Source organism: Varanus komodoensis, unplaced genomic scaffold (genome assembly GCF_004798865.1).
Source record: "Varanus komodoensis strain SLA01 unplaced genomic scaffold, ASM479886v1 scaffold230, whole genome shotgun sequence".
NCBI lineage: Eukaryota > Metazoa > Chordata > Lepidosauria > Squamata > Varanidae > Varanus > Varanus komodoensis.
In genome coordinates this window covers 54,256-68,975 of record NW_025335628.1, presented here as the reverse complement: position 1 = coordinate 68,975, position 14,720 = coordinate 54,256, and the positions used below count along the sequence as shown (strand labels likewise).

At 38.6% G+C, this 14,720-nt stretch overlaps 1 protein-coding gene across 3 annotated transcripts in view; it reads left to right on the top strand.

The window, feature by feature from the left end:
* LOC123024450 (protein TANC1-like) overlaps nucleotides 1–14,720 on the top strand; it is an 81,190-nt gene that overhangs the window by 28,633 nt on the left and 37,837 nt on the right. For all 3 annotated transcript variants that reach the window (XM_044432160.1, XM_044432159.1, XM_044432158.1), the window contains exons 5-7: nucleotides 370–627; nucleotides 10,839–10,964; nucleotides 11,803–12,084. In XM_044432160.1, the coding sequence (XP_044288095.1) occupies nucleotides 370–627; nucleotides 10,839–10,964; nucleotides 11,803–12,084 (666 nt within the window). The remainder of the gene's footprint in view (nucleotides 1–369; nucleotides 628–10,838; nucleotides 10,965–11,802; nucleotides 12,085–14,720) is intronic.

The following is a 14,720-nucleotide window of genomic DNA, read 5'->3' as shown; positions in this document are numbered from 1 at the left end:
TGGTACCCACCACAGGCGAAAGTATATTATTGTCTGGATAGCTAATTTCTTGGTTCACACTGAGAAGCTACTGTAAAATGTCTCAGGGAGAGAACCGAGAGGTTCTCATGGACATTAATGAAGTAATACAATATTTTAATGTAGCTGCCTGGAACTCAGAGTAAGTGCATCAGCCCTAGCCCTAGGAAACTGATCTAAATAGAGAAAAGTGGTTGCTGGAATACTCTGAGCAGAAGGGTTCCACACTGCAGCATTTTGTTACAGTGCCCCAGTTGGTCCAAGACTTCACACAGAATATCGTTCTTTTTTTATTTTTGTGAAAGAAATCACTAGTTGCCTCCTTCCTTTCTGTCTTTCTTTCTGTCTTAGCAACAGTTACAAGTTCATCTGAAAACGATGACCGTAGTGGATCCAGTTTGGAGTGGAGTAAGGACGGGAGTCTCAGAACAGCTGCGCATCAAGGAATTATTCATGAACGAAGGGCAGATAATTGCTCACCAGTGGCAGAAGAGGAGACTGGTGGATCTTCAGAAAGTTTGCCAAAAGTAGAAGCTGCTGGAGATGGCCCTGTTACATATACTCAAAGCTCTGGTTCATTAGTAATGCCTCGACCTAATTCTGTTGCAGGTAAGAAAAACTGAAAAGGTGTTGATGTGTTCAGGATCTACCTACCTACCTACCTATTTTTAAAGCACAATTCCTTTTAGTGCTGTATTCCCAATAGTGTGGACCAGTTCCCATCAAATTGTATCTGATTTCCATAAAATGGAAATGTAGGTGAAGGGTAATGCACAGACTCTAACAGAAAACATTAAAAACAAAGTACAAAGGTCTGCAAAGTGGTGGGATCATGCTGTGTGGAAATGAAGTAGTTTTCCGTATGCTCATTACTGTAAAAAAAAGATGTAAGGAGTGAAATGTGCTCTTCTGCTAGAGTTATAGCAGGAAGCACTTTGCCACTAAATTAAGTTAGAAAAACAAACCATAAAACAGTTTTAAAAGATACATGCAATGATGTAGGGGGATAGTGTCACCTGTGCCATCACAAGCAAAATCTAAAATGGGACTCAACTATTATATAGCCATATTTCATCCACTGCCTTACCAGTTGCAGTGGAACTACTGACTATGTGAATGATCATTTTATCCTAGCAACAAAACAACACAGGTTGAGTGCATGGAAAAGGGTGATATTTCCCAGTTAAGTGCTTCTGGTACAGTAGCGAACAATCTGAAAGTGTAGCATGGTGGTAAATTTGCTGTGTTGGATGGACATGATAGCTGCGAAAAGAGCTTTTTCATACTGCTGCAAGAAAAACTTGCAAGATCTGTTCAATGGCACTATGTGCTTTGCTTTCCAAAGGAGTTTTTGCTGCCACTTTCTCTGATATCAGTAGATGATCCATGATCAGGCTCTACCCAAGATCTCCAATTCAGCCTCTACTCAGATTTTGGTTGCACAGTCTTCTGGGTCTTGTAATGGGGCACTTCAAAGGATTTGGATCTAGCCTTCACATCTAATTGACTTTCTGTGTGCTGGCATGTTATCTAAGGAGTGGCTTCAGATTTATAATTTGGACTCTTTCAACAATCTAAAAAAGAGGAAGAAAGGAAATAAGGCTGTTCAAGATCTTTCATGATCGTACTGACTGTAGTTCTGACTCTGAGCTCCAGTGTTGAAAGCTGTTGAGGCCTTGTGCCACTGGTCTTTAGTAAAGTCCATCTGTTCATATTCTCTGTAATCAAAAGAACCTTCTTGGTGTGCTTTGGGTCACTTTTTAAAAATTCCAAGAAATACATCTGTTACTGTGTGAGGAAGAAAACTTTAGTGAACTGCTAATAATGCCCACAATTAATCTTGTTTATTGATTATTGGAATATACTGATCTTTACAGTAAATTGATTATCTCTGTAGAAAGCACTAAGGAGTTTCCTAGAATTCTAGTCAGGGAGTTAATGCTCCTGGCATTCTCTTTGAGATTGTCCTATCTGAAAATGTCTTGCAAGATGGGATGGACATCTTCCTGGAAGACTTGGTTTTCTCATATCAGCTGCTTTTTTCACAGAATGATCCTAGAGGGGGGATATTTCCCAGTCACGTGCAGGAAACAGTAAAGCCCTTGAGCTAGCTAATTCAGGGGCATATACAAACCTTGCAATGTAAGGAGCTATGCAATCGCTGAATGATCCTAGGAAAATTCCTCAGCTGCTCAAGGTTTGGTTCCCCCTGGAGTGCCATTGCATCCTTTCCACAACCGATGCAATTGGTACAAGATGCTTTTTTGCTACAGCCAACTTTGCTGTATCTGTCATTGAGACATAATTTGCTGAATGACTTGTTATGTCAAGTCACTTATGCTTTTGTAATACTTGTTTAATTAGTCAGGTGATATTAATTCTAGTTCACATACTAGAATAAGATGTGTGTGTGTATGTGTGTGAGTGTGCATGCGCATGTTTGGTGCATGTGTAAATACATGTTTTCTTCCTTTAAATGATAAGCTTGGAAATACCATGATTTAAAGTACAGAAGTAGATTTTCTTTAGATTGTGAAACACTGATCTGAATTCCACTTATATTCCAGTACTATTGTTACTTCTCTTTTATGTAGGGTACACAATTTTTACAGCTCTGAGGGCCAGGGTTAATGGGGCTGGGGAGCTGCATATGTGTGTATCCATATCTCCCAGTGATCCTGAAATAAACCACTCTTCTGCAGAGATATGGACAGAGCTGTGCATTCACATACATGGATATGCATGCTCGCTCGCTCTCACGTGCGTGCGCGCGCTCGCTCTCTCTCTCTCTCTCTCTCTCTCTCTCTCTCTCTCTCTCTCTCTCTCACACACACACACACACACACACACACACACAATGTAAAGAAACATTCTATGAAACAGGGCTGCAAGAAATATTTTGCAAGAATAGAAAACCACCTTCTTTCAAGCTTGAATTCTCTCATGGGTTAATTAGAATGCAGCTTTCAATTGAAGGGCAAATGTGAGTGTGAAAGGGATATCAGTGGGTATTATTTTGTTGCATGCCAAAGCCAGAGGAAGCATAATCTCTATGACTATCTCTGGAAGAAAAAGTAAAGTTTACCCATGTTTTATGGTTCTCAGTTTCAAAACACTTAGTAAACATATTTTTACTGTAGTGTAAAGGTAAAGGTTTCCCCTTGACATGAAGTCCAGTCATGCCTGACTCTAGGGGGCAGTGCTCATCTCCGTTTTCTGGCCGAGGGAGCCAGCATTTGTCCGCAGACAGTCTCCGTGGTCATGTGGCCGGCATGACTAAACACTGAAGTGCACGGAACACTGTTACCTGCCCACCGAAGTGGTACCTTTTTATCTACTGGCATTTGCATGCTTTCAAACTGCAAGGTTGGCAGGAGCTGGGACGGAGCAATGGGAACTCACCCCGTTGTGCAGATTTGAACCGGCGACCTTTCAATCTACCAACCCAGCAGCACAGCGGTTTAAACCACTGCGCCACCTGCAGTCCTACTGTAGTGTAGTTAGGATCATTAATTAGTTGAAATAGGGAAAATACCTTCTACATTACTTAAAATGAATTCCTTTAAAATTAAAATCACCATTGTTTAACTATTTTGTTTTGAATGCCTTTATTTAGTCTAATGCCAAGGTGGAGAACATCCTGTGGACTGTGTGCATGCCTTTGCATACCCCCACCATCACACTCTGAAATTTGGTGCAATGGCAAAAACATGGACAGTTTACAAATGGTTGTCCTTTTTTACCACCAACACCACTAAATTCAGAAGGAATGTGGCCCATGGAGCAGGGGAATCCAAGGGACAAAAATAATTCCCCTGGCCCATGGAAGTTTTCCATCCTGATTTAATAAGGCAGTAGGATGGTAGTTGTATTTAAAGGGATGGGCACTCCCTCCTGTTAATCCCTGCCTGATATCCATGGACCTCCCTCCCTTTGGCCTTAGAACGGCCATGCAAGTACATGCTTGGGTCCAGCAGCTTTTCTTTGCACTGTCCCAAATTTTGGAGGAAAGAAGTAGTCCCTCCCTCCCTCCCCCCCTCCCTCCCTCCCTCCCTCCCTCCCTCTTTCTTTCTTTCTTTCTTTCTTTCTTTCTTTCTTTCTTTCTTTCTTTCTTTCTTTCTTTCTTGGCATAGCATAGCACTACTGCTTCCAGATGGACTCTTTTCTGTTTTCCTGCATGTTGCAAAGTTTTTCGTGCTGACAGTGCCATTGCTATAATATTTTGGCGCACAGGGCTGTTATAGAGGTAGTGGCATTGTGAACCCCTCCTCCCTCCGTGAATCTCACTGCAGCACTACTTTGTTTTTCCAGCTCTTTCTTTCATCCAACTAGAACCATGTGCCTGATTGGTCAGGACATGTATGCATGTTCATCATTTCTTGTCCAGTACAAGAGTCTCCATGTTAACCTCGAAAGCTGTTTTTGATTACTGAGGTAGCTGGTGGGTGGTAATGATGCCTGTGAAAGTTTCTCGCAATGTAGAAGATAAAAACCACAGTTACTTAGGTATAAGGAGGGGATGAGATCATCACTTGTGGATGGATTTTACCAGGAAATTACCCCCTAGGACCACTGCCTGAATTTTATTTTTTTGTGTATTGGGAGAAAAAGCTTGTCTTTCAGCTGATAGGAACAAAAGATTAACATAGTGAGTAGATCAAACAATTTCCCCCTGCTTTCTATGAGAACTACGTGTGATTGAAATGGTTGAAATACATTCCTGTGAATGTGGTGTTCTTACTGGGTTCAGATGCAACTGGCTACACATGTACTGGCTTATGTATTGCTTCTTACACTTTCATGGGGCACATGTGAAATATCTCAGAAAGCCTGAATGAGATTTGGGTACCATTTTGAATATTTATAGTATTATTTTGAATGCTGGCATTAAGATCTTTGTGCTAAAATATGCTAGCATTTTTTATATTTTGGACCCGCTTTTTTGCTTTCAACCACATCTGTCACTACAATGTGCCCCGCAAAGGAGTGGAATTCAACCCTTGGGCTGAAAAAAGTTCTGTACTCTAGAATAAGAAAATTAACTGATATTTTGTTCAGCTGTTGGTATAAAGTGCTTTGGTTGCTTCCACCTTCTGTTCTTCATTTTTAACTTCTTGTATATTGTTAAAGTGCTTTATAACAATATGTAGTCAGTTTAAAAACGATCCAGAATGTTGCTCATATCTTCAGGAAGCTGGTCAAAGTGATTTTTCACAAAGAAGAAAAGCCGTAATAAATGGAATAATTGAAAAGGAAAACCTCCAGATAAGAGTACTTGTTTCATGTAAATACTTGGTAATAATTTAATGTTGGAATTAGCCATTGCCATAAGGAAACAGATTTCAGGCTGAAATAGTCTTAAAAGAGTTTTAGTAGCTTTATTCATAGAATAGTGGAAAGTCTCTTACATACATGAATTCTTGTCCCAATTGCTGTCATGTCAAAATAGGTTTTTTTTAAAATGAATGTACTACTTTTTTCATTTCTTCTAGGAAGAGATGGATTTCCCTTTTAGATTTTATTGGCACTGCAAGTAAAATAAACAAAATGTATGTTGGTGTCTATTTCATTGAATACTTTCTAGGGCATATGAGGTAGTAGGGCAAGTGGATTCCTGCCAATGGAAGGCCTAAATATGGTAATTCTTCATTTCAGTGAAGAATTTCATTTGATCCCTCAACAGCCTTCAAGTTAAATTACATGTGATGTGGACAGTTGGAAGCATCATGCAAGCACTGAAGTTCTGATAATCACTGGACAATCTCTCTATGTCTCCTATATGTTGCTTATTATATTTGCAATGTACTTCTGTTCATTTCAATAGGGTTATGTTTGAGAGATTTTCCTGGTAAGTTGCAATAATGAACCACAGGTTTATTTCAGATTTCCATTGTGTATGCTCACTGTGCCTAAAAGGCAAATCTCTTTTTCAGTTTTAAAAAGCAACTTGATTCTAAAAACTTCAGCAAAAACTCTGATTATGGTACAGTTCTTTCTGCACATGAGCTTTGGATCATGTCCGTTTTTTAAAAAAACTTCAGTACTCTTATGTAGCTGCTCTTATTAATTTGTTGAGGATGACCAGTTTATTTTCCAGTACATTTCACAATGTCTTAAAAGCTTTTATAGTTTGGCATGTATATATCTTTGTAAAAAAAGAGAGGCTGAGAATCTTCCCTTTAATGGGAGACTGTTGATGTTCCGGATGCTGTGAAATACTGTACAAAGTGTCTGCCTTTTTCCTTGTAAGCTTTTGGACTGTCTGCTTGCAAGATTTGAAATGCCAGTAATTCTGAATTGAAATCATTGGGGCAGAAGATTCATGTTTAGCTACCTTGCTGTGTTTTAGTATGGAAATACTGAAGCTTTAACAAATATTTTGACTGCCAAACTGGCAATAAAAATACATTGTGCTTGTCATCTCTTATGTATCACCTAAAAGTAAATCAGCCATTTTAAAGCTTTTCTGATGTCATTTTATTTTTTATGCATACACATCATGAAGGAGTATGTTTAATTCAGAGAATGGGACCTTGAACCAAATATTTAATGGCAGAGGTAGTATATTTCAAAAATTGTTTCTTACTCTTTAGAAGTAGAAAAATATACAAGCTTTAGGGTTGTTTCCATGCACAAAAATATTTCCCACTGAAGAACATCATTGTTCATACAATGATTTCTTAAGAATACTGGGTAGTGTCTTGAATACACAATATTTTGTACATTTTATCAAAGGTGGAGGCATTACAGGAAGCATAAGCAGTCTTTAGAATTTTAATGCCTTGGGAAGTTGTGTTTGATCATTAAAATAAAATTGTAATGTAGCTGGTAACTAACATGATTTCTATAGAAGCTCAAGAGCATGGTTTCCAATCCAAAGTGCTGTTAAAGGAGAAGATAAGGTGTTGTGTTGGAAGAACTTCAGACCGGTTTTTGTTTTTGTTTACTATGCATTGTTTGTATCTTACTCTTCTTTGGAGAAACTCAGCATTCAATGTTAACTTGACAATAACTTTCTGAAGTCTCAATGGGACCAGGACCTAAATGTTATCTATATTGAAGAAGCTTTAATGCAGCGGCTAAAATACATTCTTTTTGTGCAGAAGATACCAACTTTGATTCTTGGTCAGTTTCTCTTTGATCTCTTTGTGCCTGAAGATGTGTAGCATGTTTGTGCATTAATGTATGCTCCCAAATGACAAAGGCAAAGGCTGAGACCCAACCCTTTGTACCAGTGAGCAATTCCACCACATATGCAGGTAGAAGCCACTGGTGACTCTACACTTCCAACAAATAGGCTCCATATTGCAATTAAATTAGTTCTGCTTTAGTGGTGTAACATGGCATCTATAACTCACCTTCAGTGTCTTTTGTCTCACTCTGTGTAATACAAACTTCATGGGGCCTTAGAGCATATTATTATGCACTGTTCTGATATGCTAGTTCAGTAAAGGACTTTTTCCCATGCTGGATTTGCCCCTTCTGTTTTGCTAATAACCATAGCATTTAACAGCATGTAAATAATTTCAGTAAAGCCCTTTGTTTCAGATTTTGCCTAAGCCACTAAACTTTCAAATTCATTTAGTGTATGACCTGAGAATTTATGGCTGCTGTAGGTGTGAAATGAAGAATATGGTGTCTCTGAAATCATGATATATCTTCTGATAATTGTTCTCTTACCTGTTTCCCAATTTCATATGTTTTCATTGAACCTAAGTCTTTAATTATCAAAAACAACATGTAGAATGATCAAATGACTTGATTAAACATTTGTTCAGGTAAAATCACAGGTAATGTTTGAAATATATTTGTTAATTTTGGTAATATTTCATCTGAATCACCATTTTCCCAACCATTTCAGTTTGGACCATTGTTTCAATTTTTGTTTAATATATTTGGGCATGGATTGGTAATTTAGTTTTATCACTTGATGGATCAGTTGGTATAATTACTCATGAATATTTTACCTTCATAGTCTCCATCAGTACCCCTGAGTTTTTTCCTCAAAAGTAATTGTTATTATCCATGTCTATACATAGGCTGCTATGTATTGTCTTGCATTCTGCTTCTTGTCTAAAGTCTTTTATGATTTACACGCCCATTGTTAAGCTCCTAATAGAATTTGATAATGTTAAAAAGATACTGTTCACAAATTATCAAATTTGGTAATATTAGCATGAATCCCTTCTACTGATGGAGAGCTGAAGCATAAGTTTGCTACGTGAATGGCAAATCCATACTGGGGAAAAGAGGACAACCTTGCTTAGTTTTCCTGTTAATCTTAGTATGAGAGGAATCTGTTTCATTTGATGTCTGCTTAGTTTTGAAAGTATAATTGAGAAAGACAATTGTGAAATCTATATCCCATCATCTTATGCTTAAGGAAAATAACTATGTCCATTCTAGCTTATCAAAAGCTTTAGCTGAGTCTAATAATGTTATAGCAAAAAGGATTGTGCTCTTTTTCATAGATTTCATTTCATTGTATATAAACTATGTTATATACTCTTCTCAGGTCACCTATATTACATTTTCTAATAAAGCAAATTCATCTGCAGCAACATGTTGTGAATCTGTTGTACTTCAGCCAGATTCCACATGAATATCTTCAGATCCTGATTTAATAACATAATATGGAAATGTGAATCAGTTTTTTTCAGAGTTCCTCCTTGGTTTATGTAAGAGTATAATCTGGGAAACTTGTAAAATGTGAGGCATTATATTACGTATAATTCTATTGAATAGCACTATCATGTAAGGTGTGAATCTGTTGCAATATGCTTTATAGAAGACTCCTATAATACCTTAAATCCCAGGTAATTTATAATTTTTAATAACCTTTTCTACTTCCTTTTCTGTAATGACATGTTTACATAAGTTTGTCTGACAACTATTTCATATTTGCTAGAGCATATTTTTTGAATTTGATTTATTTCTTGTTGCCTAGATGTGCATAATAGGATACACTTATTAGATTTGTTATTTTAACCTCAATTTTCCTTGTTGGGTCTTAACCAAGGTTATACTATTTCTGTCTCAGTCTAAAAGCTAATAATTTCATACGTCTATTTCCAAATCCATAAAAAGTGTCAATATATTGGATACGATTAGTTATCTGATTAATTCCCAATGATTTAAGCTCATCTTTTTTATTTATTTTTATTTAATGCTTTCTTCTTTAGCATGTTTATATACTGCTTCTAAATTTTGAATTTCTTTTGTAAGCTACTGTGCATAAAAATGAAGGTACTGTGCATTTTTCCCTAAAGTAGCTTAAAGTGTTTATGTATTTTCCTAAAACTGCAGCTGTAGTGCATCTTGTAATGCTTTTGAATACAGTATACCCCTGTGAAGTCACAGTTCAGCGTTTGCTGCTTCAATCTTTCGCGGGATTTTTCTGCGAGCGAGTCCAAGCCGATCTTCTCGTGAGTAAGCTGGCACCTCACTTTGCAGCGGCTTACTCGCAAGGAGATAATTTCTTCCAAGTTTGGACTCGCTTGGAGAAAGTGATCTCTATGTGCCCCTGCCTCCCACCTGCACCAAATTCGCAGTTTTTCACAATTCGCAGGTGCTTTAGGAACATAACCCCTGCAAATTTCGGGGGACTACTGTACTCACATCCTGAGCATCATTTTGCTTTGGAGTTTATTACTGATCCATGCTGTGAAACAGTGAATAGCCCCATCCTTGCACCCCTCTGTAGCAATTTTGGATTCTGAGAAAATTAGATATAAACTTCTATGCCTTGTGGAATAAAATAAGACTTCTCATCTGAAACTTGACATGTCCGTGCATCTATCAATTTATATTTTGTAAACTACATAATAATACTTGATTGTGCTATATAAGTGTTGTTCCATGTCACTGCCCTGTTTTCTTTCCTATTTTTCTATCTTCCTTTCAGATCTTGTTGTTTCTTTATTCCCCCCCCCCCAAATTTCCCATGAGGCATTTAATAATTGTAATACAAGAACAATCACATAACACACATTCATCCCTTCCTTCTCTGCAAAACCCCTTGCTTCAGGGAATTGCAGTAGGAGTATTTGTTCACCATTGAAAGGAATAATATATCTTCAATTGCCGAAGTCTGGTAGTTATTCTGTGATGTTTCCTGAGATGTCTCACAGGTTATTTGTGTTTGTTTATTTTGCAATGCTGGTAGAGAGTTGAGGGAATAGGCAGCCGTCTTGGTTGCAAGCTGATCTCACATTTTTACTTGGTTTCTGACATTTGCACTGTGCCTTCTTAAAAGAACCTAAGGTGATGGTGGTTCTTCTTTTTTAAATATACTGTGCAGATCACCCTTTTGCAGCATTGATGCAGTAAGCTATTTTTTTGATTTTTTAAAAAATTGCTTCCTTCCCATTCTTCTGTAATGGAAAACAATGCGGTATACATAGGATGTTTTTTCTTGCTGATATGACACAAACACTACCCCTCTACCACTGTTTGTAATGATAAATAACGCCTTTTATTGAATAATGTGCCTTTCAAAGGAGACACTTCAGAAAAAGAATTTGGGGGTCATGTGCACATGCTGATGTGCACTTCTGGCACACCGCGACTCATAAGTATTATAGTTCAGCTATTTACATGTATTTGCCTCTGCCCAGGGTAAAAGAGGTATGTGCTTTGGAGAGATAGTAGGGCTATTAGTAAGCAGTGTTCAGTGTTTCTGATGGGCCTATAATCCAGGCTGTAAGAGGAACTGGAAAGCATTCAGTGTGTGTTCTGTTTCATAATACATAGCTTACCTGATGTTCCGTGATACATAGCTTACAGCCCATCAGTCTAACCATATAATTTTATTATTACAGCAACAAGTTCCACAAAACTAGAAGACCTAACCTATTTGGATGGACAGAGGAATACTCCACTGCGGACCTCAATTCGCTTACCTTGGCACAATACTGCTGGAGGAAGAGTTCAGCAAGAAATAAAAGGTTATAAACACAAATTAACAATGCATTGTCCTTATCTTAAAATGCCACAGTTACCTAGTTGGAGGCCACAAGTGTTAAGTAGTGGTGTTTTCTTTGAGAATTCCATTTCTGCCTGTCTGTCATGTACTGCTGAAACTTCATTTAGTACACCTCACTCTTACCTGCCACTTGGGTATTTATCCAGTGGCATCTGCTGTGAATATATATGTGGAAGGCAAATAGGGCTGATTTTGGAATATCGGGTTCCCCAAAGGAAGGGTTAGTGGAATTAAAGGTGAGGGCTGTGCCTCAGAATCAGAATGGCAGAACACCTTTTCTCAGGGTTACCACTTGTTGCCATGATTTTGTTTCTATCTGAGCCGATGCCAAGACATTGCAGAAGGTCCTAGTTGTAGTGTATTAATGTTTCTTCAGTTATACTAAGAAACAAGATCCACGCATGCAAATTTTGTCAGGAAGCAGAGAAACAGCCTTGATACAGTATTGAAATCAGATATATTGTACATACTATATATTTAAAGTAGATGTCACTATGGTTACTTATTTTGTTGCATTATGTTTTTTTAAAAAAAATATGTACTACTTCTCAAGAATCTGAACATGTTTTATACTGGCCTCCCATAGAACATAACCATGATATCTCAAATGATCAGGTTCCAGATATAGAGATATCCAGCTTTTTTAACAGTTCTGCATTGTAGAAATCTTCAGTGGAAACTTTAGATGTTAAGTATATGAAATTAAGTTTGCATTGTCTAAAACTTGAATACTGTTGCCCTAAATCAATTTTTCCCTGCTTAAAATATTGCCTTCTAATAAGTTCTTTCCCTTGTCTCAGCACGTTTTGTCCCCTATAAGCCTCAAGATATTTTGCTAAAGCCACTGTTGTTTGAAGTGCCAAGCATAACAACGGACTCTGTGTTTGTCGGGCGAGACTGGCTGTTTCAAGCAATAGAGGAAAAGTTGAAGAATACAGAGCAGGCAGAAACCGGGGGTGCTGTTGTTGTTGGAAATGTAGGATTTGGGAAGACTGCGATTATTTCTAAGCTTGTGGCGCTCAGCTGCCATGGAAGTCGCATGAGACAGATTGCTTCCACCAGCTCTAATTCTTCTTCCAAAAGTATGTTTAAATTTTTGTTTGTTTTAAGGATTATTTTTGCAAGTTCAGAAAAGTCAACTATTGTAGCCATACTTTAGGATGCATGTGCTACTTGAACGGGTATTTATAGAAAGAAAGTTTCATTAGATATTCATAACACTGATAACACCTTCCTCCACCCCCCACCCCAGACTGTTTTCTTTGTTAGCAAAAGCCCTGTTTCCTTACCTAGCCCATTGTCTTCTCAAGTTTTGAATCTATACCCTTCCCTAGTTTTTCCAGCTCATGCTTCAACCCTTCCCCAACGGCCCCAACATAAGACATGCTGAAAGCCACTCTGACTTGCATCAGAAGGGGTTCCACCCCTGTGTGATGCATAGATACCTTCCCTGTGTTTATTGAAGGTCCACCAAGGGCAGTAGCACATAGAACACAACAGAGCTGTGGAGATTCTTGAAAAACCAAGCTCTCCCAGTATTTCACATAGCTACCCCACCTCTGAGATGAGTTAAGAGCTTTGTATGGAACCAAATAATCTGTTGTATTGTATGCTGCTTTAGTGAGCAATCCAGTTGAAAGATTGACTGTGCATTGTTTAAATAAATAGCAACATGGTACTATGTGCAGTACTGGCTCTCTTCTTAAAGTGCAATCAGTCTGATTTCTCTACAGTTTTCAAACACTTCTTTGTGTACCAGACTTTAATTCACACAAGATGCCAAGTACCCCATGGTCCATGCCTTTTTGCATCTTATGCTTTGTTATTTTTTAGTCTGAGAATTTGAACTAATGGGAAGGCCAGAAGGTTTCTGTTGTTTGCTGCACTGAGTGTGACAAGATTATGCACTTATTTTCTGCACCTTTGTTGCGGGGGGAGGGGTATATATAGTTTTTCCATTTGAGAGAAAAAGTGTATTCACAGAAATCCTGGGTAAAGTTCTGAAAGCTGTAGGTCAAGAAGTTAAAACTGTCTTCTGAAAGCAAACTTTGAGGAGAATTAAGAGTAGCCAAAGAAAGGGGAGTGTGAATGAAAGGGCTATTGTGTTGCCTGTGCAGACTGCCATTCTCTTGGGTCATAGTTTGGCATGCAGAAATGGAGAGCAACATCTCTTAACAGGCAGCAAATAAAGGAAAATGAAGCACTGGGTTGAGCCAACATCCTGTACTGTGTCAGCCCCGTTTCTTCTTAGGCCTGCCTTGAGCAGATATGAGAGGCACCTAAGATGTGCAGGATGAATTTGAAGGCAGGTGACAGCAGGTGCTCCTTCACACTCCCAAAGAAATGATTTGCTGAGGACTGTAACTGGTGAGTGAAGGAAAGTGCAAAGCATAAGCTGAAGTTATTAACTAGGAATCTTTAGCTGAAGAAAAGTTCGTAAGTCAGTTATTAAAATATCAGGAACGCTCAGTGGAATTCCTTGGAGCTGAAATAAGGAACAAATCAGGTCTGTTTTAAAAGAAGAGGGTGTGAACGGTGTGGGAAACCTCCACAGTTAAAAGAGAGCTTTGTCTCTTACTAGTACAGTTCATTGGCAGTTCCACCAACTCAAGTTTGTATTTATTTGTTTTCTTTTGACCTGATGGATGCCTCAGGAGAAACTCTGAATTGTCCCAATTTATAGTGATTTTATTTTTAAGCACTAAATGTCCCTTTGGTTTACCTTTGCCAGCTCCACTCACACACACAGAGTCCCTCACAGTTGGATCTGGAGAAGAGCCTGTGGAAGAGGATAGGCAGGTGACTTTCTGCTCCACAGTATCTCCTCAGCCCCTGAAGAACCTCCCCCAAGGGGGGGACCATGCTGAATGAGTCAGGCTTTGGCATGGAAAACTAAGAGGAAAATACTGAAATCCATTCAGTATGACTCCATTCATATAAAATGCCTCTACTTGAATTGGGGTGGGGGGAGCTGCCCTCTTTTAGTGCCACATACTACAGCTCCAAACCACAGGATCCACATTTTGGGGTGGTTGATGGGGTTGCCAGGGGTAGGAGGGGTGAAAAATGGGTTCTCCACATGCTTTTTCAACTCTTGCTCCTCGTCTGGGATTTTTGCTAGCTCACCTTAATAGGTGAGGCCACAGAGTCTCACACGTAGTGCATACCCAGTGCTCATGCAGCTTTTCTGGAGAGAGGCTGTGGGTGGTAAAATGTGGTAATGTTTAAAAATATATATTTAAGGATACAAGTGATTCTATTTATAAAGAAACCAATGTCTTTTGAATCCTCATATTGGAGTTAACACTGGAAAGGAAGGCTTGCATGTGTGTGTGATGCTTTCACCCCAACCAAACCATGTGGGGATGCGTGTGTCTGTACAGATATAGCTGTCCTATCTGATACTGGGATGTTGTTACACCGAGACCCTGCAGTGAAATGTAGCCATGGGGTCCATTTGAGCAGAGTGTCTCTTATTACAGAGGAAAGCAAACGTGTGTTTTTTTCCTTCTGTTTTTCATTTGGCTATTGGCTGTTATGGCATCACTGAATTAGCATAGTGTATCTTCAAAGAAGAGTGATGAACATGTGCAGCTGCATAAATGAAGTCATAACTGCTAACACATGAGGACAGGCCGGGGAGTTCAAACAATGTTTAGCTTTCTGTAGAAGACTAAACATCGCCAACATGACAGATACCTAATTTATACCACAAAAT